The 23366-nt window shown below is 47.9% G+C and overlaps 1 protein-coding gene and 1 long non-coding RNA gene across 9 annotated transcripts in view; one reads left to right on the forward strand and one right to left on the reverse strand.

Annotated features, from left to right (window-relative positions):
* The window catches only part of Rubcnl (rubicon like autophagy enhancer), a 36057-nt gene extending 22492 nt beyond the window's left edge, over window positions 1-13565 (forward strand). For 5 of the 8 annotated variants that reach the window (XM_060391445.1, XM_060391450.1, XM_060391451.1 and 2 more), the window contains 9 exons: window positions 162-222; window positions 2256-2391; window positions 3929-4074; window positions 4696-4760; window positions 8114-8352; window positions 8718-8779; window positions 10206-10359; window positions 10775-10865; window positions 12588-13565. In XM_060391445.1, the coding sequence (XP_060247428.1) occupies window positions 162-222; window positions 2256-2391; window positions 3929-4074; window positions 4696-4760; window positions 8114-8352; window positions 8718-8779; window positions 10206-10359; window positions 10775-10865; window positions 12588-12700 (1067 nt within the window). In that variant the 3' untranslated portion in view covers window positions 12701-13565. Of the gene's footprint in view, window positions 1-161; window positions 223-2255; window positions 2392-3928; window positions 4075-4695; window positions 4761-8113; window positions 8353-8717; window positions 8780-10205; window positions 10360-10657; window positions 10866-12587 lie in introns of those variants that run through there. The other 3 variants (XM_060391447.1, XM_060391446.1, XM_060391448.1) reach the window with 3 other exon arrangements.
* Window positions 10914-18643, reverse strand: LOC132656511 (uncharacterized). The gene is made up of 3 exons (XR_009594265.1): window positions 18550-18643; window positions 18152-18254; window positions 10914-11146 (listed from the first exon to the last, which is right to left on the reverse strand). It is a non-coding gene; the product is annotated as an uncharacterized LOC132656511 (long non-coding RNA).
* Between the last annotated feature and the right edge of the window lie 4723 nt (window positions 18644-23366).

The following is a 23366-nucleotide window of genomic DNA, read 5'->3' on the forward strand; positions in this document are numbered from 1 at the left end:
TCATCTCTGGTGGTTATCTGGAGTCTTACAGTGCTGTCTGGAGGTAGTTAGCCCCTGCAGGTTCCCTGAAGGCAGAGACCTCCTATTTTTGTGTCCTTATTAAATTAACTGAGTGAGGCAGGCTAAAAGGCCCTATGATCCTTCCTTTCATTTTCCCACAGAGCTTGAGGGATCCAATGAGATCATGGAAGGCTGCAGACGCTTCTACAACTTTTTAAAAAGGTATCTGTCTTCTTGTGCTTACAGCCACGAACCCCTGGGGGTTTCTTTGGTGTCACTGTGCATACTATGTCACTAATATCAGAATTTGTGGCCTAGCTAGCCATAAATGGGGATTCCTGTCAGATGGACAGAATCCAGAATCACCTAAAAGTTGGGCACCCCAGCCTGCCTGTGGGGATCATCTTGACTATGCTAATTGATGTGATGGGAAGACCCATTTTAATTGTAGGTGGCACTGTCCTCTGGGCAGGGGGAGAGAGAGCTGAGCACCAGCATGCCTGTATTCATGGCTCTCTTCTGACTGCTGTGTCATGTGACCAGCTACTTTCAGCTCTTGGTGCCCTGGCCTCTCCATCATGAAGAGTTATCCTTTCAAGAGTGAGCTAAAAATCAATCCTTTCCAATATCACTAGGAGACACAGTCTCACAGCAAACTCCTGATCCTCTGGCTCTAACAAGTTTCAGCCCCCTCTTCTGCAGTGTTCCCTGAGCCTTACTCGAAGGAGTGTTTTGTAGGTGTGTCCCCTGGGACTGGGCTCCACAGCTCTGCATTCTGATTGGTTGTGGTTTTGTGTAGTCTTTGTTGCAAAGAGAAGTTTCCTTGATGAGGGGCGGAGACTACATCCATCTGCGGGTATGAGGATATGTATTTTATAGATTGTTGTTAGGGCTTATGCTGGTTTAGCAAATTAGTCAGGGAGGGAGGAAAGAGGAGGGAGAAATGTTATAATTATAAGATGAAAATGTAAAAATTAGAAAAAAGTAAAACAAATCCTTTCTCCCTTAAGTTATTTTTCCTCCTGAGGCTTATTTAAAAATCTTTTTTTTTTTTTATGTGCACAAGTGATTTGCTCCTTAAGATACTTTTGTCAGATAATTTTATCACAGCAACAGGAAAGGAAATTAGGACAAGACTATCATCTAGAAGTCAGCCACTCACCCCTAGAACAGGAGTTTTTGTTCACCTGGGACATCTAAATTAAAGAGAAAAAAAGATTTATTTGTCTCTCAGTTTTGGAGGCCCAAAGACACGATCCGTTCATTGACTGTGAGGGCAGGGTGTCTCATAACATCAAGGCAGAATCAGCGGTAAGAGGGCACGTTCTCATGATCCTTTGTAATTACCGTCCCCGCCCGCCATGATCTACAGACCTCCTGCTAAGTTTCGCCTCCCCAAGCTTCCATCATCCACTCCTTTAGCATCAGGACCTTTGGAGGACACTGCCCACATTTAAGGCACAGCACCCCCAAAGTCACTCTGTGCCATATGCATAGCCTCTGTGCTATTGTATATGACCTCATTTAACCTCACAGGGAGGTTGGGCAGTTTTGCATATGTATTTGTGCACTTATTTTTAAAACTTAGATTAATTTTATTTTATGAGTGTTTTACCTGCATGTATGTACGTATGCCATATGCATGCCAGGTATCCTTGGAGGTCAGGAGAGGGGTTATGATCCCCCTCCTGGGGGGATCGTTGTGAATACCATGTACATGTTAGAACCAAACCCCGGTCCTCTGCAAGAGCAACAAGTGCTCTTAACCGCTGAGTCAGCTCTCCAGCTCCTGTGCATTTATATATAAAGCCCTGTTTGATACACATGAAAACTGAGGCTTATAAAAGAATGTCACAGTGCTCCCACCCCTTGACAGAGTCTCACTATGTGGTCATAGCTGTCTTGGAACTTGCTAGATACACCAGGCTGGCCTTGAACTCACAGAGAGCCCCCCTGCCTCTGTCACCACAGTGCTGAGATTAAAGGATGGGCCACCCCTGCAATGCTGTTAAACATCAGAAGAAGGACTTGAAGCCTGGTTTTCAGATTTTATGTCCAGGGCTCTTTTCACCTTACCCCAGGTCTCAGTACCCTTGAGAAATGAAAGACTCTGGTTGCTGGTCATGGGCGAACTGTATAGCATTAGATGCCTGGCTGGCAACGGAGAGTCAGTCTCACACAGCAGTTGAAACGCCGAAGCTGCTGGCAGTACTCCCTACGCAGTTGTCCAGCTTTTCGTTTCTCTTGTGTTTCAGTGTAACTTGCAAGTCAGACTTTAGTCCTGCTGGGCTGCTAGCCAGAAAACTCCTCCACGAATTCTGGAAGTGCCAGATGCTGTCAGAAGTCAGTCACCATCGGCTGCCAGGCTCCGTGACAGCAGCCAGCTCGGGAGTAAGTATGGAAGTCAGTCGGTGTGGGAGCCGACGTTCTTAATTTCTCACTTACACGGTTGGATTCAAATATTTGTGTTTCCTTCTCTGGCTATAGATGGTCAGAGGTCTCAAAATGACCGTGATCACTTGTTCAATATCAGGGAGAATAACTGAACAAGTCATCATGTTGTTACTTGTTCTGGGAAAAGGTCTTGCTATGTCTCTGACTTACAGAATCCTTTTGCTCCAGCCTTCCTAGTGCTGGCATTGCAGGCTGGCTAAAATGCTGCAGTCCTCCCAAGTATCCTGAGGTGACATTTCATTTTTCCCTCTTATTACTCTTATTTTAAGTGCTGGGCCCAGACCTGAGCAGGGCAGGGCAGTGGTGATGCAGATGTCCCTCTTAGCTGAGAGATGGGAAACACACACATAGGACTTTGCATGCAATATGCTGTTCCAGAAGAAGAAGAAGAGAAGAAGAAGAGGAGGAGGAGGAAGAAGAAGAAGAAGAAGGGGAGGAGGGGGAAGGGGAGGAGGAGGAGGAGGAGGAGGAAGGACAACAACAAAAGCCCTAATGGTAGCAAATGCTAAAAGAAGGTTGAGAAAAAAAAAAAATCACCCTGGAAGGGCCAGGATGGGCAGGCATCTAATTGTATCAGAGGAACTTAGGAAGAGTGACTGGACAGCTTAGATCCAGAGGCAGGTGTTGGTTATTTAGGTAGTGCTGGGGTAAATAGTGTCTGCGGGGAAGTGTTCTTAGCAAGAGCCGTTGGAACACAAATGGAAGGGTCTGGAGCCTAGGTGAGCAGAAAAACTTAGTTGTGGTAGGATAGTGTGTGTGTGTGTGTGTGTGTGTGTGTGTGTGTGTGTGTGTGTTTCATGGGAAGGGGCTTGAAAGATAGCGGCCAAATTGTGGGGTTTTTCAGGATGTTGATCAGAGGAGTCTGGGTTTTAAATGACAATGGGGAAATGTATGATTTCAAGGTAGATGTTCAGCTTTGTAAGCTAGGGTTCTGCCAAGGCTCTGACTGTCTGCTGCTTTATGCCCCGGATGCTGCCTCTGTCATGCTGGTATTGCAGGCTGGCTAAAATGCTGCAGTCCTCCCAAGTATCCTGAGGTGACATTTCATTTTTCCCTCTTATTACTCTTATTACTCTTACAGCATGTCCATGGTCAAAGAGCCCTTCTCATCACGTGGGAAGTCTGGAAACAAATGAGCTGAAAACACTTAAAAAGGCAGCTCAGGCTCAGTGCTGCTGCTCTTGTGGAATGTAGAGTTCCCAGCACCTACATCAGACAACTGCGTGTAACTCCAGCTCTAGGGCATCTGACACCTTCTTCTCAGGCATCACATATACAGTCATTCAAAAAAATTAAAAAGTAGGCACAGTGGGAAGTAGGGGGTCTGTGCTAAGACCTTTAGTTCAGCTAAAAACAATTTCAATTTCTGGTGGTAAATTTGAATGGGAAACACACTCAAGAGCCCACTTCAATTAAACACCTGCAATGTGGGTTTCTGAGGTCACCCCCGAATCCTCTCGTGTGTGCCGTGCAGGTTGGAAGTGAAAAGCATGCTGGGGAAGACTTTGACTCCAGTGTGGAGGCAACACAGGAAATCATGCTTAAGTCTAGAGCCCCAGGGACCGAAGACTGGGTGCCACCTGGATGCCAAATCATCCTTACTGTTCATCCGCCAGTCAAGTAAGGATGGGGTGCTGCCTGGAATCCCAGGTTCCACTGGGAATCTGTTGTGATGGGTCACACCTGATTCCTGTGGAAGGAAACAAAAGAAAAACAATGTGCTGAGGGGAAAAGGAAAAATGTGGTTTTGGCTTAGTTTTCTTGGCACTCTGTTGCTGTCTTTGGAGGTGCTAAGTAAGTACTCAAGTTCAAACTGTACCTCTGTCTCCCCAGTTATGAACATTGGATAGCACTTCTAGATTAATTAGGCCTCAAGAGGATTTAAGCAGCTAATGCTGAAACAAAAATAAGATGCAATGATTTAAAATAACGAGACCCTTCTATTTTCCAGACTAGTTACTGTGCAATTAAAAACAATGAATGCATAAAAGTTTTAAAAGAAAGAATTTAATTTTAAGGAGATTGCCTGTAGTTGAAAAGTGTAACAGGAGGCAAATAAAATCTTTATTCCATGAAATCACAGAGGCCTGGAGACAGCTAAAATTATACAAGAAGGAGCTAACTTTATATAGTATGTATATATGTGGCCATACACGTTGTATGTACGTAATTGTTTAATTGTAATTTGTTCTGAGAGTATGTAATAGATTACGGGTAACAGTTGCCATTTTCTGTCCTCAGAAGGGACATAGCAGTAGTGGCCCAGAATTTCTTCTGTGCTGGATGCGGAACTCCGATACAGCCCAGTAAGTATGGGTCCTGCGCTGCTTGCTTGCTCCATGGCAATGGAGTTAAAGTCAGCAGAGCTGGGCTGTGTAACGCCTTGGTGTGAGGCCAACTTTTTGGTGTGAGTGTGTTGTAAAGGGTTTGTGGAGGTATCACTGTCTTTTACTAGGAGGCCACCAGGACCTATAAAGCAGAACAACTAGCCAGGAGCAAGAAGAACCCGCATCTAGGCTGCTTCTCCACTGGGCAATTGAAGAACCCAACCATTCTTGATTTAGGGGTTTGGACCTATTGTGTTCTCTCCCAAGAATGCCTTCCTGTGGACTTCCCAGTGACTCTTAGCTTCCTTCACATCTTTATCTTCTTTTTCTCCCCTCTCCTCATCTTCCTCTCTTTTTTCATACCCCCTCTTCTAACCCTCCTCTCTCTCCTGAATCTTCTATGGCTGTAGAACCTGCCCATCTGGTCACGGGGAGTTGTGTGTGCTTGCTTCATGCAACCATCCTCCTTACTGATTATTCCCGTCATAGCATCCCTCCTAGTTTTGTTTACAGATTTTTATCCGTCTCTATCACCGAACCATAAATTCCATGAAGTCAGAGACATTGTTGATTTTGTTCATTGTTTCACCTCCAGCCTCTAAGGCTGTAACACTTAAAAGATGGTCACGTAGGCACACCCACAGAGTCAACAAATGGCTCCTGGCAAGGCTTCTCTGAGAGTTGAGGACACGCTGACTCATTTCTGGCATGGCCAAGATCCTTCAAACAAGACTTCCCCAAGAGACACCGTGCAAGATTTTCAGCTGAGCCAGGGGCTTGCTTGTTCTCTAAGAGAAGATGTTTATTTCAAGACATTAAGACTGAAAGCAGAACCAGCCAGGGCTTCCTCTATCTCACTGCGTACCACAATCATGGTGTGTCTTCTTGAAATGATGTTTTCCTAGCTAGCCTAACGAGAAGATCCGTTAGTTCATCTGTACCTCCTGATGTCATCCTAAATGTTAAATGCAGGAGTCAGACACCACATAGACATGACTGTCTCCACCCATCACTAAGTACCTTCCTGAGATCATTCAAAATGCTATCAACATAGCAAGGAAACTTGCAGGGCCTGCCCTCATGGTATCTGCTTTTTACCTTGGACAGCAAGATAAGGAAGGTGGAAGGCAAGACTGCTGTGGAATTTACACTGGGGAAACTTAATCTGGGATGGAGGTGGAGAGGGGAATGAGAGCTTTCATAAAATGATTGTCTCCAGGATGTGGGGTGCTCAGCATGTACAAAGGGCCTGTGGCTTGGAAAGAAGACGGAGAAAAGGAAAACACTGCAGAGTAGGTGCAGCATAGGTTTGTCTGATGTCATCATCTCTGGGAACGATTTAGCGATTTCTTAGTCACACTTGGTACCTTTCAGCGCTCAGGAACCCAGGTCACCCTTGGCAGCTGTATTGGGCAGCACAGCAGTGCATTTCCACGTCTTTAAGAGGTTTTGCTGGACAACCCAATTCCAGAATTGTTTTTCATGTCATTGATGGCATGAGATAGAAAACAGCTGTTGGAGGGGGTTCCTCAACTCCAGTTCTGATGAGTTGGAGGGGCCTGCATGTGTTTGGGTTTTTTTTTTTTTTTTTTTTTTTTTTTTCTGCATTACTTGATTGCCCCCTAGCAGCCTCCAAACAGTGACAACTGAACTGGCTCTAGATACCCCAGAGGTCTAAATGTCCCCAGAGGACAAAGCCACCCTGGCTGGCGGCAGCCACTGGTTTAGGAACCTTCCTTTTTTTTTTTTTTTTTCCTATCCTCAAGGTCCTAGGAAGAGGGATGGACATCATTTATTCTGTGCTGATGATAGCACAGTGCGCATTCAATGGAGTTTGGTGAACGCGCGAAGAGATCCCGAGATGGTGGGGACTTAGATGTTAGGGGAAGGTGGGTTATATCAGGAAGAAGTTTCTGTCTCCTGTGTCCTCCTGTCGCTTTTTATCTCGCCAGGTCTGATCAGAGAAGCAGGTTACAGGTCAGAGGCCGCCCTGGAGCGGTATGCTCAGAACCATACCCTTTGTACTCTTGGTTTAGGGGAGATTTCACGATTTAGCATACCCCTCCCTCCCCCACAGGATAACTCAGCAAGGGCAAAGACATTAGCTCCTCCCCTTCCCCTTCAGCACCTGAACCCCCCAAGGAGGGGGTGGGGTAGTCTAGCTTCGCTGTATTTCAGCTGAGCTTGCCTGCTCACTGCCTGTGTGTCCCTGTCTCAGCTCACTGCCTGTGTGTCCCTGCTCACTGTTTGTGTGACCCTACTGCAATGCTTGACCTCACTGCTCTTTGTTTTTCCTCAGTGAAAGTTCCAAGGAATTACAAGCTTAGAATGACATATATTAACCACTAACCAGCTTGGGAAACAGGCTACGTGTTCCTGTCTGCTGCTCTCCAAGGCATCATCAGTATCTACAGTGTGTTAGGGGCGCAGTCTCTGGCCCCCATCCACCATGCTGTTCTTTCTCTCCCCGACTCTAGCAAACGTAACAACTAGAATTATACTTTGCTTTGTCTCAGTTATGAGTCAAACCAGGAAATGACAAACACCAGACTCAGGTCACCCTGGACGCTAAAGATGCTGAAAGATGGCCGCACGGGAGATTTTGGCCAGGTTGTTTTCCTTCTTAGCCAGAGTATTGAGGACACGGTGTTGTCACCTTCATCCCTACATCTTCTGTCCATCAAAATATTTTACTGGAGAAATTTCAGAAGCACCATGTGTTTGTTGTAGCAAATTCAAAAGTGTAAGAAGCGAATAATTTCTCCCTTGCTGCAGAGATGTCCATCATTAGCTTCCTGGGAGTCTAAGGTCTAGGTCTAGGTCTCTCTCAGCTATTTTTTTCTCTCTCTGATACACACACACACACACACACACACACACACACACACACACACACATATGCTCTAACACCATGCATGCACTGCTTTAGAATATGCTGTTCATATGGGGCCATCTCTGAACCCGGTTCTGTGCTGCATTGTGTTAGCCTGAGATTCTGAGCTGTCGTTGGAGCTCCTGTCGGCAGCAGATAGCACCCGCACACTCAGCTAGATTTCCAGGTCTCTGCTGCACTGCAGTTTGCTGTGCTCATCTTCCTTGTCCGAGAGTGTGGGGGAGGAGTCTGTTTCTCTGGCCTCTGTCTCACCAAGCAAGCCACGAATGGCCACAGTGGAATTCCCAAGTCAGTGCCGCAGCTGTGCTGCCTGGTGGTTGGATCTGGCTTTAGCACGGTGAATGTTCATCTGAGTCTGAACCTTGCATAGGACTGGGGAGGTGGCTGAGGGCAGATTCTTAGCATCATGAACACCGTGTCGCCCTCCTGCCCTCTACAGAGTTTGTGAAGCGGCTCCGGTACTGTGAGTATCTGGGGAAGTACTTCTGTGACAGCTGCCATTCATCTGCAGAGTCCTGCATCCCTGCGCGGATCCTGAGGATGTGGGACTTCAGGAAGTACCAAGTCAGCAATTTCTCTAAATGGCTACTGGACAGCATATGGCACCAGCCTGTCTTCAACCTGTTGGGAGGGCATCATAGCCTCTACGAAAAAGCCAAGGAACTGGATAGGGTGAAGGTGAGCTGATGCCTCCATGGTTGAGGAAGTGAGTCCTGGAGGTTAGATGTCTCATGTTAGGAAATGGCATGTCACTCTGGTTTCAGAGTGTCCTCAGACTCTCCACAAGGCAGAAAGACTGTGGAGTTAATGATCCTGGAGCCTATTGCCTGGGTGGGCTCTTTCCGAGGCTCCTCAAAACCTGTGTCTATTCAGGGCTTGTGGACCCAAAGATGCAGTTATGAGCCCCTGCCAAAGGGGCTGTTTGCTTGGAAGTTGTTTTTGCTCGTCGGCATAGGACTCCAAATAACGTTACGGTTTCTTGAGTGCATTGCCAGTGTCCTTGGCCACACATCTCATTCCCTCCGGTTGGCTTCTTGCCTTAGGACATCCAGGAGCAACTTTTTCACATCAAGAAACTGTTGAAGACTTGCAGGTTTGCCAACAGGTATGAATCCCAGCCGGGACACTCTGCACACCCACCTTGTATGTGTTTCCTGGTCCTGGCTCCCCCAGTATCTCTGGCTTCTTAGAACCTTTTATTCTTGACCCTCAGTGCTGAAGGAAACAAACAAAAGAGAGTTAAAAAAAAAAAAAGGGCAAGGATAAAAGTAAATACCTCATCCAGTCAGACTACAGATATAATGTATATATAGTAAATACAATAGATGGTGATGGACCCATGTAATAGAGCCTCACCTTCCCAACCACTTTAAGTACACAGTTCATGGATGTGGAAGGTGTTTCCATTGTGTTGCCACCACCACTATCCATCTGTAGAACTTTTTAGCGCTCGCAAGATCCAATCTCTGTAACCATTTTACCTTCTTCTTGCCTCCTGGCCCCTGACAGCCCACCTTATGAATCTGACCACTCTAAGCACCTCGTGTATGTAAATAACAGAAGGTGTGTCTTTTTATCACTGCACTGTTTCTCTTCAAATGTTCTCGAGGTCCATCCTCACTGCAGCACGTGTCAGGACTCCCTTCCTTTTGAAGGCTGAGTAGTATCTCCCTGTGTGTGCATATTGATTTTTCAGTTTGCCCAGTGAGGGAAAAGGCGCTGCCTCTGCCGCCTGTGAGTAGTGCTCTGTGAGGGCTCCCATGGCCTCACATAGAGGCAGGATGCATGTCTCGCTACTCATGACAGCATGGCTTCCAGAAACGATGTCTTAAAGCTTACCCCAAGGATATTCTTACAGAGACAGAAAGAAATTTAGTCAAGATTCAAGTTTAAAATAAGAAATAACATAGAAATCTAACAGGTGCTCAGTAATAGGATAATAGCTAAATTTACATCACACACGCATTATCAGATGCAAATTTATAAAGGCATAGATATACATATATATTTGTGTGCTTCTGTGTGCACATATGTTTGTGTTCATGTGGAGGCCAGAGATTGATGTTGGGTGTCTCCTCAAGAAGCTTCACCTTATTTATTTATTTGTTTGCTTGTTTGTGTTTGTTTTTTGAGACAGGGTTTCTCTGTGTAGCCTTGACTGTCCTGGACTCACTTTGTAGACCAGGCTGGCCTCGAACTCACAGAGATCTGCCTGCCTCTGCCTCCCAGAGTGCTAGATTACATGCGTGTTCCAGCATGCCCTGTTCACCTTAGTTTTTGAGACATGGTCTCTCACTTGGCTTGGAGCTCATTTGCCAATTGGCTGGCTCCAGAGAGCTCTGGGGACCCTCTGGCTCTGCCTCCCAGCGCTGGGATTGCACTGCAGTGCTCAGGTTTTGTGCGGGTACGGCAGATCTGGAGATGGGCCCTCTTCTTGCACAGCAAGCACTTTAGCCCCAAGAGAGCTTTCAACTGGAGGAAAAAAAAAAAAAAAGCATAGGGAGCTTAGGGAATTGTCTCCTCTCTGGCAGTGTGCTGAAGGAGTTTGAGCAGGTTCCCAGCCACTTGACTGATGAGTGCCACCTGTTCTCCATGGAGGACCTCCTCAGGACCAAGAAAGGACTGCTGGCACCCTTGTTCAAGGACATCCTGAGAGCTTCTCTTGCCCATGTGGACAGCTGTGAGGTGAGGGCTCCCCTGGGGGCAGGTTTACTCCTTAGAGCCAGGATCTCGGGAGGGAGGCGTTTCTCACTTGACGATTGATCACACGTGGCTTTCAGAGCCCTGAGCATGGAGAGCACTCAATCACAGCCCTGCATTAGCTAATCAACAACATCCCACTGGAACTCAAGATGGCAGCCTGCAGCTTTTTGGTTTGAACACCCGTACCCTGTAGGAGCCCATTCTGCCCTGACGCAGCCACTGTGGAACGTGGCTTTTGTCATCCTTGTTATCGTTATTGTTCTGATCTGTCCTTCTAAAGGCTAAAATGGTACACGCTGAAAAACCGATGCTTCTATGGTCCTGGGTAAACGGTAGCCCAGTTTCCCTACCGTAAGAATCAGTGTCGACTTGTGGCCTCAGACGCCTTCTTTTGCAGCTGTGCCAGGGGAAAGGCTTCATTTGTGAGCTTTGCCGGAGCACGGCTGTCATCTTCCCGTTTCAGACCACGACTTGTGCCAGATGTTCAGGTACTTCAATAACACCAGCTTTCGTAACTGCTTTACCTAATTGCAAAGTTAATTTCAGCCTAATAGCTTAACCACAGTACTAACTCCAACAGAATAATACCTCACTGCCTTAGTTAGGGTTTTATTGTTGCGAATAGACACCATGCCCATGTGGATAGACGTTCTTACAAAGGAAGACATTTAACTGGGGCTGGCTCACAGCTCAGAGGTTTAGTCCATTGTCGTCATGGCGGGAAGCACGGCGGCACGCAGGCAGACATGGTGTGGAGGCATAGCTGGATCTGCAGGCAGCGGAAAGAGAGTGACACTGGGCCTGGCTTGAGCTTCTGAAACCTCAAGCTGCCCCTCCCCCAGTGACACACTTCTTCCAACAAGACCACACCTCCTAACAGCGCCACTCTCTATGCACTATGGGAGCCATTTTCATTCAAGCCACTGCCTTCAGTCTTAACTACAGCTATGTCTTTAAGCGCAGTGATGCAGGGTGTTCTTGAGGGTGGGTTGGATGGAGACAGTATGTGTGCATGTGTGGAGGCCAGAGGACATCCTTGAGTGTCATTTCTCAGGCACAATCCACCTTGATTTTTGAAACAGTGTCTCACCCTGGCCTAGAACTCAGCAGTTATGCTAGGCTGTCCCACATCCCGTGATCCTCCTGTCTCTGTCTCGTAACACTGAGTTACAGGCGAGCACCACCATACCCAGCTTCTTATATGGGCTCTGGGGGATTGAACTCAGGTCCTCATGTTTATGCGGCAAACGCCTTACTAACTGAGCTATCTCCTAGGCCCAGTTATTTGTCTCATAAGAGCTGGAGCTGCTGAGGGAATCCTGTGCTCTCTAAATTCTGTTGCATGGGAGGAATGTTTTTTTCTTTTTTTTGGGGGGGGGGTGGTTTCCCGTCTTCACCTTCTATGTGAACATGGTTTCTTAGGATTCCCTAGTCTTGCAGGACGGGTCCCCAGAAAAGAGACTTGAACCGGACCAGAAGGGATTCAATATCTGTGGAGATGTGAAGGCAGGAGACCCGGGCAGGGGGAAATATTGAGCAGTGGTGGGCTACAAGGAGCCCTGAGCAGTCTCCCGGGACTCTGGGCAGCAGTGTGGGTAGCATTCAGCATTGTTTCAACTCCGCAGCAAGCAGTCACCAGATACAGGCCGATGCCAAGTAAAGAGAGTGACCTTGGCTTAAGCAGCTTTGCCCATTTAGAGCAGTGGTTCTCAACCCGTGGGTCGCGACCCGTTTGATGGTCACGAAGACCCTTTCACAGGGGTCGCCTAAGAGCATCGGAAAAACAGGTGTTTACATTGTAATTCCTAACGGTAGCCAGATTACAGTGAGGAAGTAGCAACGAAAATAATTTTATGGTTGGGGGTCACCACAACCTGAGGAATTGTATTAAAGGGTCGCAGCATCAAGGTGTTGAGAACCTTTAGGGCCATTTCCAGAGAAGCAAGGCCACTTAGCAAGAACCATCAGCCACCAAGTTAAGATTAGGGGCCCTGCCCCTAGCGCTGGGGCTGAGCTGGAGGCATGTAGCATCAGCCACATCCACTGAGTTCCTGAACCTCACAGCCAGGAGCTGCTGAGTGACTGATAGTCCCGAGAGTTTCGGCATAGTCGATTCGGTTTCCTCCTTCCCCAGGATGGGAACAAGCATCCATCAGGTATGTGCGAAATTAAGGAGTGCATTTGCTTATGACTGATTTCCTCACTCGCAGGGTGCAGGGCTTGCTTCCACAAAGAGTGTTTCCAGTCTTCAAGGTGCCCCCGCTGTGCCAGGATCGAAGCTCGGAGACAGCATTTGGAGAGCCTGCCCTCTGCAGCTCCGTGATGGCCCTGAGAGTAGTCCCAAACACCCTGTGATGATGCCAAATTGTGTCTGCCCCTGGTAATACTGTTTCAGATACTAAGTATCTGAATTCCACTCTTGTATATATTTAATGCTTTCAAGAAGCGTGGAAGTTTTGTTACTATGTATAGGGGTGTTGGTAAGGGTTTGTTTACAAATGTTTGACCTTTTTTTTTTTTTTTTTTTTTTTTTGCTGCTACTGGCTGTTTTTAAAGAATTTTTTCACACTTTAATTGCACCGGGATAGTTGTTTTTAGCTAAATACAGAACCTACTGTTTTTTAATGAACTGTAACTGACAAGGTGAAGGTCTTAATTCCTCTTCCTTCAGAGTTGTTTGTGCAAGGGGTTGGCACTGTAATGGAACAATGTGGCAGGGGAACTCTGTTTGGCCAAGCTTTTGTTCCTTCAAGAAAAAGACTCCTCTTGAATGGCATTCTGTCATTGTGCTGGTCTCCTATTTTACTGGTTCCATGGCTTGCATTGAATACATGCCAACTCTATCCTTATGGTCCTTTCTGGATGACTGCTTCAGCTGCCCACCGAGGTCCAGGTGAGCTGTTATTTGGAGCAGCTGCCTCTAGATGGCACTGTTTGATGAGTTAGTTTCATGAGGTCACCCTTTTGCCATCTCAGTCCCATGCTAGTCAGGATAGTCTGTGCTAAACCAAGGGAGTCAGAGACCGAAACTCCATTCTAGCTTTTCATGATCCAGCTTCCCGGGTATACAAAAACAGAACACAGACTCTGAAAGATGAGCATGGTGACATGAATGTGTAATCCCCACATTTAGGAAGTAGAGGCAGAGTTAAAATTAAGACTCTCTGCACTAACATAGAAGATCCAGGCCAGCCTAGGTACTTTTTATAAGACTTGTTGTACTTTTTGTCTTTTTGTGATCTGAAAAGAATGGAGTTTTAAAAAACAAACAAGTAAGTTTGGATAAAATATTATTTTCACTTATTTTATTATTGTATTATTATTATTATTTTGTGAGACAAAATAAAGAAAATTCTTCTTATGAAGCCTTGGATAACCTTCAACTTGCCTCCTGTCTCTATGTCCTGAGTGTTGGGACCAGTAGTATGTCACTACTCCTGGCAAGAAAGTACTCTTACTAAATAGTGTGCTCTCAGTCATTCGCCCTAAATCGAGGCATTCATTAAGCTGCATAAGGGTGGCTTTTCTCGAAACTTGACAGGATACCTGCCAGAGCCATCACAGGGAGGAGAGGCTTATTCACCCTGATGGTCTCAGCCTGTTGGAGAGGAAGGGACAGCAGGGCTAACAGAGGAGCGCATGGCACAGAGTCCTTCACACAACACAGGCAGGAAGCAGAGAGCTAGCCCGGAGCCAAGGCTGGGCTAGACCTCCAGAGGCTAACGCCAGTGATACACCTCTGCCTCCATGCTGGCCTCGAGGCTCCAGACTTCCCAGGTAAGGACCAAGCGTTCAAACACATGAGCCCTGGGTGAGCACCGTGTCACTTTGCACATAAACACTAAGGACCCAGTTCAGTGGCGCACGGAACTGGTGAAATGCTTTTCACTGTTACACAGCTTCCTGAAACGGGTTCTCTTCTCTCTCCTGCATACTTTCTCTCCGACTTGAAGACACATGGTGCCAGCTCCCTTACTAGAATATCTTCAGGCTGATTCGTTCTCAATGGCACTTAGGTATCATATTGCCTAGCATTCCTGTGCCCAGGCTGAGCTTCTCAAACTGCACAGGCAGGGGTGTTCCTTCCTCGGCTTGACTTGCTGGAAGGAGGAGATTCTCAGGCCGTCGCCCACCGTGAGACATCCAGCTGCTGTACTGACTTCCTGTACTTGGTGCATTCCGGTAACAATCCCAGTCATGATTGCCACAGGCAGGCAGAACGTGATGCCACCTTGAGATTAACAGATGTGAGGGGAGGAGGGTGGGCCTTCCCAGAGACATTCTGCTGTGTAGACCTGGGCAGAATTTCAGGCCAGGACTTTCCATCCAACCCCACACCTGCTATTTCTAGCTGAGTGACCTGGGTAGGCAGCTAACATGGGGATTAGGAGTAAACAGGAAGCACCCAGCAGGGTACCTGTCATAGGTGAGGATTCAGTAAGTGATAATTAGGTATAAGCAGATAATTTTTGTTACATGAGGATTGGAAGAATACCTACCATTTCGGGTTGATACAAATCAACCCGAAATATGATAGAGTTCAAACTCTAGGCCCTGGTGACATATTTGGAACTAGGGTAATCCAGGTAGTGCAGGGTCACACTGCCGCAGGATGAACTTTGACCCAATGACTGATGTCCTTATTAGAAGAAGGAAGTGTGGACAGAGCTGTAGACACAAAGACAAGGGCAGAGGCAGGGGTTGGGTTGGAATGATGCACCTGCAAGCCAAGGCTCGTGAGCAGTAACCAGAAGCTAGAAGAGACACTGCTGCCCCCTCAGAGCCTTTGGAAGGACCAACAGTGGGTGCCACAGCTCACTGTCACGTTGCAGATTCTGGAATCTAGAACTACGAGAGAACAACTTCCTGTTGTTTTAAACTGCCAAGTTCCTGGTTATTTGTCACAGCAGAATTGAGAAATGAGTAGGTCTGCTGTTTGGGTGGGCCGTGAGGGTTTAACGATGGGCAGTTCTCAGCTGTGGAAAAACAGTCACAGTTCCAGGCATTTCTGGAGGTCTTCTCCAGTGCTGCCCACCAAACACCCAGCTGTGAAGACACAGCAGATAAACCGATGGGCAGAGACCTGTGCTAGCCACGGACAAGACGCAAAGCACAGAGCAGTGGAGGGGAATGCTGCTTCTCTTACTGTAGTTCTGGTTAAGGCACTGGGGATGGGGCTGCTTACCCTCCAGCTTAACCCCTAGCTGTCCCGGCTGGCTGTGAATTTGGAAAGCGGTGGTTTGAAGCCTGGTGAGCTATGCTACTCAACACAGAAGAACTATGGGTCCAAATTAATTTTCAGATGAAAGCAAACTTGAACCTAACATTCAAACAAGTCTTCCACTCCCTTGGGGTCCACAGGGGACTGAAGCCAGATTGAGGGGAGACAGTGAAGCCATCTCTTCCTAAATGTGTTAGCTTGTTTTTCAACAGCTGTGAGAGAATACTTTCTAAACAAAATAAGGCTAGTTGGCTGATGGTTCTTGAGATGGGAAGATCAAGAGCACGGCACCAGCATGTGGTAAGACTCTCCCCCGGCACCAGACAGGGTGGATGGACAAATGGACACATGAGAGAGAGGAAGCGAGGCTGGATTCATGCTTTTATCAGAAACATAATCCCGTGGTGATCGATTTGTTCTTGTGACAGGAGTGATACAGCCTAGTAATGGTACAGCCTAGGGGTCTTGATGGGGTTCATTTTCTCTGCCGGTTGAAGAATTAAAAGGCAGTCTCAAGCACAGCCAACCCAATGAACAGTTAGGGATGGCATTTATTGGGGGTGGGGAAACAGGCACAGAGTAGACACACACAGAAACAGACTGTCAGCACGGGGCTGGAAAAGCAGGAACCCAGTCTCTTCTCAAGGCCTGGGAAGTTTTAAAGTCATCAAAGAGTTTCATTCCCTTACTTCAGGGTTGGTCAGATTGAAAACAGGATGGTTGACTGACCCGAAACTGTGGTGTGACGTGTGCTGATCAGGCCTTGAACTTGTTGAGCCAGTCTATCAGCAGGGGGCCTGCTGGTGGGAGTCAAAATCTGCCAGGCTTTCATCAAATACTGGCTGGGAAGACGGACTCTGGCCAGGCCCACCCCTGGGTTCCCAAGGAAAGGCCTTGAGTCATGTTTTGCAGGAGTTTAAAAAGGCAAAACCCATAATGCATTTCGTTTCCAAGCAGATCTAATCAGAGACAAGCATACATCCTGATGTGTTCCCGGCTTAGGTACCTCTCACCTAGATTGATCAAGCGCGTCTGGTGTCGTTAGTTCAGACAAACTGTTCAGGGGAGTGAACACATGTGGCTCGTGACATCCCAGGAGCCACAGTTCCCAGCATTCCAGAAAGTTATCTTGTCCCTGGGCAAGAGGGACTTACAGGTTAACATTTGGCTCTTACAGTCCCTCCTCTCAGCACTGTCCAGAACAAAAGCTAAATTTCCATGTGAGTTCTGGAGAAGACATTAAAACCCAGACCTTTCCTGGGCTGCCCCGGGCTGAACTCTGGAAAGCAGTCTGTGAGTCTGGCCAGCGTTCTAACATCACTTCCCTGCCTAGCTTCTCACAGATGGGGGATGGGGATAGATGAGAAAGCAGCAGAACACTGTCCTTGGGTATCACTGTCAACAGTCCCGAGCAGGCCACTCGGAGGATGTGGGATAGAGAGACAGCACAGAGTTTGTTCTGTGTGGCCCTGGGGAATAAGCCAGAAGAGAATTCTATTCTCAATCCAGTCTGAGGCCCCTGGGTTATCCAATAACTGGAGGAACGCCCTATGAGGACAGACCAGAGGCAGAGGCTGTGGAGTGAGCCAAATGTCAATGAGGGACAAGAGAAGGGCCGAAAGCTTGAGGGGCTGGGGCTGGGGCTGGTACAATGCTGCTGTCCAGTCCTGGGTAACAGTAAATTACAGGGCACTTGGGGTTTTCTAGTGAGCTGATGGGAGGAAAACAGGGGTGAGAGGTCTGCAGACCCCTAACGCTGAGGCAGACGTCTAACCCCGAGGGGCTGCCAAACTGCTGCTGGAGTAATGGGGGAGGCGGGGCACAGCGTGGCCTCTGCTCCAGGAAGACAGAGCAGGGACTGGGTGCTGGGTGGGTTGGAGGCAGGACAAAGGGCTCACCAGCTGACCTAAGGAAGGCCTATGCATATACAGAAGAAAGGGAGAGAGGACCCTTAAAGAGGCAGGAAGAACCAGGACTGGATAGGTGAGAGCTTGTCTTAGTGTAAAACTGAAAGACCGCCCCAAAGCTGAGGAAAAAGACAAAGCACGTTTCCAGGGTATTTTTAAATGTGGTGTTAGGGGCTTGGGAGATAGGGCAGTTGCTAAACTGCTTGCATGCGCTTGCTGTATCTTTCCAGGGGAGGTGGGAGCAAGCTAGCTTTCTTGTGTAAATGTATGTGTGCCATGTGCCTGTTTGGTGCATCAGGTCCCCTGAAATTGGAGTTCAAGGATGGTTGCTGAGGCACCAAACCCAGGTTCTGCAGGAGCAGTGAATGTTCTTAAGTGCTGAGCCATCGCGACAGCCCCTATAATGTCTTTTTTTTTAAAGTACAAACAAGGACCCACAGACTGTATGTCTAAATCGAAGTATTCTCCTTCTTCATAAATATAGCTTCTATGGCACCCGGTAAGAGCAGCTTTGGATCTCAAAATCTCCTGTTTTGCTCGGGAACACAATGGTCTGGGCATAGCTTGCCCTGGGCTGACACTTGCTCCCTTCCCATTGCACTTTGGCTCTATCCCCCTTGGGATACTTGGAGGCAACATAACTTACCTCTAGGAGGCCAAACGAAGGGGAGAATCCTCAACAGCTTTAGAGGGAGTCTTGGAACCATATTCTAGGGAGTTCTGGATTCCCAGGCACCCACAGCTTCATTCTAAAGAGGAGTAGAGTTGAGGTGAGCCAGAGCTCCTGTCTCTCACCTGTAAGGAGAGAGCTAGCAGGAGAAAGACCACCTCAAAGACCTCAGCTTCCTGGAGCTCAGGGAAAGCCTGATGACTAGCTACCAAGGACAGACCGGAAACCAGTAGGATAAGGTAGGATGAGGAGACCTAGGGATGAGAGAAGGTTAGAGGCACATAGAGAGGCCTGAAAAAAAGTGTAGAGACTGGTATACCACACACTGAAGTTATGTGATTAATCCCTGCCGGTTGGGAGAGCTAGCCGCTTACACACTCAAGGATTCCAAGCCATTGTCTCCTCCTCTGCATGCTGGAGTTGTCAATTTCTGTTTGAGTCTGCCCGGCCACAGCATCATTCAGAAAAGAACTGTGTCAGTTGTTGGTGGAATGAGAAAGGGGAACGAGGATTTCCCCTTTCAAACCAGTTAAGAAATTTCTTCCTGAGACAGGTCCTCAAGATGTTTGTTTTAGGGAAGCACACTTTACAAGGGGTGTTGACAATGAAACAGCAATTCTCTGCCCCAGCCCCCTCCGGCGACGACCTCAGTAAGGCTGGTGAATGAGCAGCAGTCCGTGGGCAGTGTCTGGCTTAGACCTAAGGCAGGGACCAACATGCTAAAGGCCTGCAGATATGTCTCCAATGTTCTCTTCAGCCAGAACAGGAGGCTGCAGCCCAGGGAGGCCAGAAAGGGTGCATTAACTCACCAACCCTATGAATAAGTCTTTCACCCTGTAACTTCCCTGCCACATTCCTGGACCAAGGCAGAGAAGTTTTTCCACCCTATCCCTGCTTATTATCATTTTCTGCTCCGCAGTCCCATTCGCCCGAAGTACCGTTTAACATTAAAAGCAATCAGCAACGTTTATTGAGCATGTGCCAATGCCAGGCTTGGGGGAAGGGCTTGACAACCACCAGTTACTGGATCTGAACTCCATCCCTGTTCTCTCTGCTCATTATGGTCCCCAGAACTGTGAGACTAGAATGCACCCCCTTGCCTCTGAAGGCTCTGGGGAAATAGCTCCCCTTGTGGTCTGAAACTCTGTGTCCTGTAGGCACAGAGTTTGAACACTTAGCTGCTGGCGCTGCTGTGGCATTGGGAGAACCTGCAAGAGGGGAGAGCTAGCTGGCAGAATTAGGCCACCCGGGGCAGGTGCTTATTGCTCTGTCATTCCTGGCTGCTTCTGTCACGTGTCCTGCTCCGCGCCTCCGACAGTGGTCATGCTAGGATACATTGTATGCACAGTGGGACCATACTCTTCCTTGCATGTTTCCTCTTCTGAACATAAAACAGTATGCGTGTGTGTGTTGTGTATGCCTGTGTGTATAATGTGTGTCTGTGTATGTAGTTGTGTGTGTACACATACGTGTTTGGATGTAGAGGCCAGAGGTTGACCTCAGCTGTCTTCCTATATGTTTTCTATCTCGCTCTTTGAGACAGGCTCTGCTGGGGAGCCTGGAGCTGGCTGAGCAACTAGACTGGCTGACCAGCAAGACCAGAGGATCCTCTCCAGGATGGGATTACAGGTCCTCGCCTCTGTGCACACCTCGGGTGTGTGCTGGGATCTGAGTCAGGTCTTCATGCTGTTGTGTCACTTCGGCACAGCGTCTCAGTTGATAACTGGTTACTCAGAAGAAAAGAGCACTTCCCGTAAATGGAGTGCTGACAGTAATATTGCCCTTTGTAAGTACAACGTGGAGAAGGCATATGAAAGCTTTGAATTCACTGAGGGTTGGGCTCCTGACAGCTGCTGCCTCATTGCACAGCCGCCCAGGAGCCTACGGAGTGTGGAGGAGGGAAGCCAGAAGACTCTGAGAGGAAGCCTGGAATGGTTATGAGGACTCAGATACCTAGTTTTTCCCCAATGGCAAGTTTCTTTCCTGCCAGCCTCTGCGCTCAACACAGGTGTACTGGCGGTTACCATGCTGGGGTAACGCCATGCATCCTGTGAATAACAGCCCCTTCACCTCCTCCTCTCGGACCCCTCTGACACCCCAAAGACAGTGGCTGGCTGCCACCTTTTCTGCTTGTTTAATGTCTGTTCTGTACAGGTTGACTGTTTGACTATTGTATTTCAGTGTGGAGAAAGGGCCAGAATCTTTCTCCCCCTTTTTTTCCTACCAGACAGTCACGAGTCCCTGCATGTTCTAAGGATCTGAGGTATCTAGAGAAGCACCCCTCATGTGACCTTTTCACCTTCCTCCAAAAATTGAAGGTCAAACATTAAAGGCCATTGTCAGCAGAAAGTTAGCATTATACAAATATTGCTTACTTGTGTTGTTTTCTGTGATCGGTTCATCTCTCTGGAAGCAATTCTAAATTCTTGGGAGAGTATCATGGTTTGGATCTTAGATGTCCCCCAAAGCCTGTGTGATGAGGGATTGGTTGCCAGCCTGTGTCACTAGTGGGAGGTGGCAGAGTTGCCAGACTGTAGGTCCTTGTAAAAGGGAATTATGTCATTGGTAACCCTCCCTTGAAGGGAGTCCATTCTGGGTTTTGCTGGGTCTGTCTGTCTGCCTGCCTGTCTGTCTCTGCTTCTCGACTACTGTGACCATATGCTTCTGTTACCATGATGCACTGCTTCCGTCTAGGTCCCCAAATGGCTGGAGAATTCTGGGCTGAAGTCTAAAAGTATCAACCCAAAGCAACCTTTTTCCTTTAAACGGAGTTAACTCAGGTATTTTCCTACAATGATAGGAAGCTGACTGACAGAGAGCTATTATGTCCTAGAAGTGTGAACCTTTGGGGAGAGCATCTGTCTATAGGAGTCACACTTTCTCCTGCCTCAGTGGCCCCATCCTCCTTGCCTCAGTCTGAGTTCCCCCTGACAGCTGAAGAGATGGCTCACCAGTCCTGATGACTTCAGTATGACCTCTGGGTCCACATGCTAGAAGAGGAGGATTGATTCCTACAATCGTCCTCTGAGCTCCACATGCGTGCCAGTTTCTTTCCTTTCATGTGTGTCTAAGAGTCTTCAGTGAGGGTGAAGGGGACACAAATGGAAGAAAAAATAATATATCTGACAATTTGTGAAGAACGCCATTGACTAGAGCAAAGCTTTGTGGAGCTAATTGTCTCTAGACCTAGTCCATCCTCAGTGTTGCTAGGGAAGGGTCAAAGGCCAAAGGCCAGAGTTGATTTGGAAAGCATGTCCCACATCATTCAGGAGAGAGTTATTTCACCTCACAGGGCTGTCATTTCCTCAGCTGGAGGGTGAAGGCCCAATCTGTGCAGATGTGACCGCCCTGTGACATTTGTCCGTCGGCTGGCTCCTGAACAGCAGAGTTCCATGGTGTAAAACGGGGGTTTCAGCCATGGGAGGGAGGCGCTGCTGCTGGCGGCTGGGGAGTGGAGAACAGGCAGGCCGTTAAATGCGCCCATAACAAATTGTCTGGTTCAGAATATTAGCACGCTAAACAACAGAACCCGACGAGAAGCCCGCATCTAATGAGTCTGGGTAACACGGGTCTATTAAAGCCTTTAGGGAGATAAATTTGTTGTTTGGGCAGTCGTGCGTCAGGCAGTATTCAGGGCCTGGAGATGCTCAGTGCTCCACTGGGTGGCATGGGCAGCCAGCGATAGGCTGGGCACAACCTCAAAGGCAAGAAAGAGATGGGTTGTGGCTCCGTGCTTGCCTTCTTTAGCATGGTTTCCTCTAGAGATCCCTGCAATCGGCTGAAGCTTGCAGTTTGTGATTGGCTGACTGACGAATGCATACATTATACATATATGCATCCGTATACTGTAAACATATACACTATATTAATGTAATATATACTATAGATAATTCATATAACCTATACTATAATACATATTAGCAAATCACATTTAGGGTGTTTACATATTGAGGTTACAGATTGTTACGTAGGACTCAAAATAGGAAGACGGCCTCAGGCCGATGGCTTCCTGCTCGTCTGAATACTCTCTTCTTAGTTCACAGAGTTTCGAAAGGCTCACAGAGTTTTAAAACTCTAGCGTGAGTGGAGAACAATCGCAAGTAAAATTTTGTTTAATGGAGCACCTCTCAAACCTCTTGCGTCACCGAGCTCCTCCCTGGCACATAACTGTAATCTTGATATCATGTGAGTCTACCTTGGGTGTGTGTTTGCGCGCACGCGTGCTTTGCACGCGGGTCTGCGTGGAAGCCAGAGGCTGACATGAGATCAGGGGTCCTTTGCAGTCACTTTTCACCTTGTGTTGTGTGATAGGCTCTCTGGCGCTCACTGCTTTGGTCAGGCCGACTGGCCAGGAAGCTCTGGGCTCCTCTGCTTCCTGCCCCCGCGGTACTGGGATTACTTACACGTGGCTTTCTGCGAGGATCTGGAGGGGGGATCTGAGTGAACCGGTTCACTGGCCCCCTTTAGCTGCCTCTCCGTAGTGGAAAATACTTGTGAGTAATCTGTATTTCACCTTAAGCATCTCTTTGAAATGCTTAACGTCCCTTGATAAAGCAGCAGGGGTGGCTCTATGGTCCAAATCTCACTCAGTGGCCTCAGACTTATGGCTGTCGACAGGTCACTTAGGCCTCTAACTCCCCAGTAGTCCCAGTTTTGCTGGTGAGAGTAACACTATCTACACACAGGACCCTCTCGAGGGTCAAATGTTTGAGGTCTGGAGATCAGCAGCCACCACTAGCAATCCTTGATGTTGAACCACCGTCAGGCGTGGTTTTTGTCTGTGTAATTTCCCCTTTGTGCCTGCTGTAAACACCAGCTATGTCCAGCAGGGGGCACTGGTGACACAGGCTTGCCTTGAACCTTCCGGAATGTCCTTTGCCAGGCTTAGCGGGTGGACTTTGCTGATCCCTTGCAAACCTGGAATTTTAGAACTGGAAAAAGGCTCTGCGAGGGACACCACAGCAGGATTCTGGGTGGTCCATCCGTGAGGTCTGATATAGACCAGGCTGGCTTTCAAGTCGCAACCTCTGAGGCTCAGGCACCAACTACTGGGATTATGGGCCTGTGTCTGCCAGTTTATTAACAGTTTGTTAGAAGCTTTGGGTCCATCCTTTGGGCAAACAGGTATCTCATTTCCAGGGCCTGCAGCAAATTTTCATGACTTCTAAGTGTTTCTGGGCCTGGCTCCTCC

This window comes from Meriones unguiculatus, chromosome 9, assembly GCF_030254825.1.
Source record: "Meriones unguiculatus strain TT.TT164.6M chromosome 9, Bangor_MerUng_6.1, whole genome shotgun sequence".
NCBI classification, from domain to species: Eukaryota; Metazoa; Chordata; class Mammalia; order Rodentia; family Muridae; genus Meriones; species Meriones unguiculatus.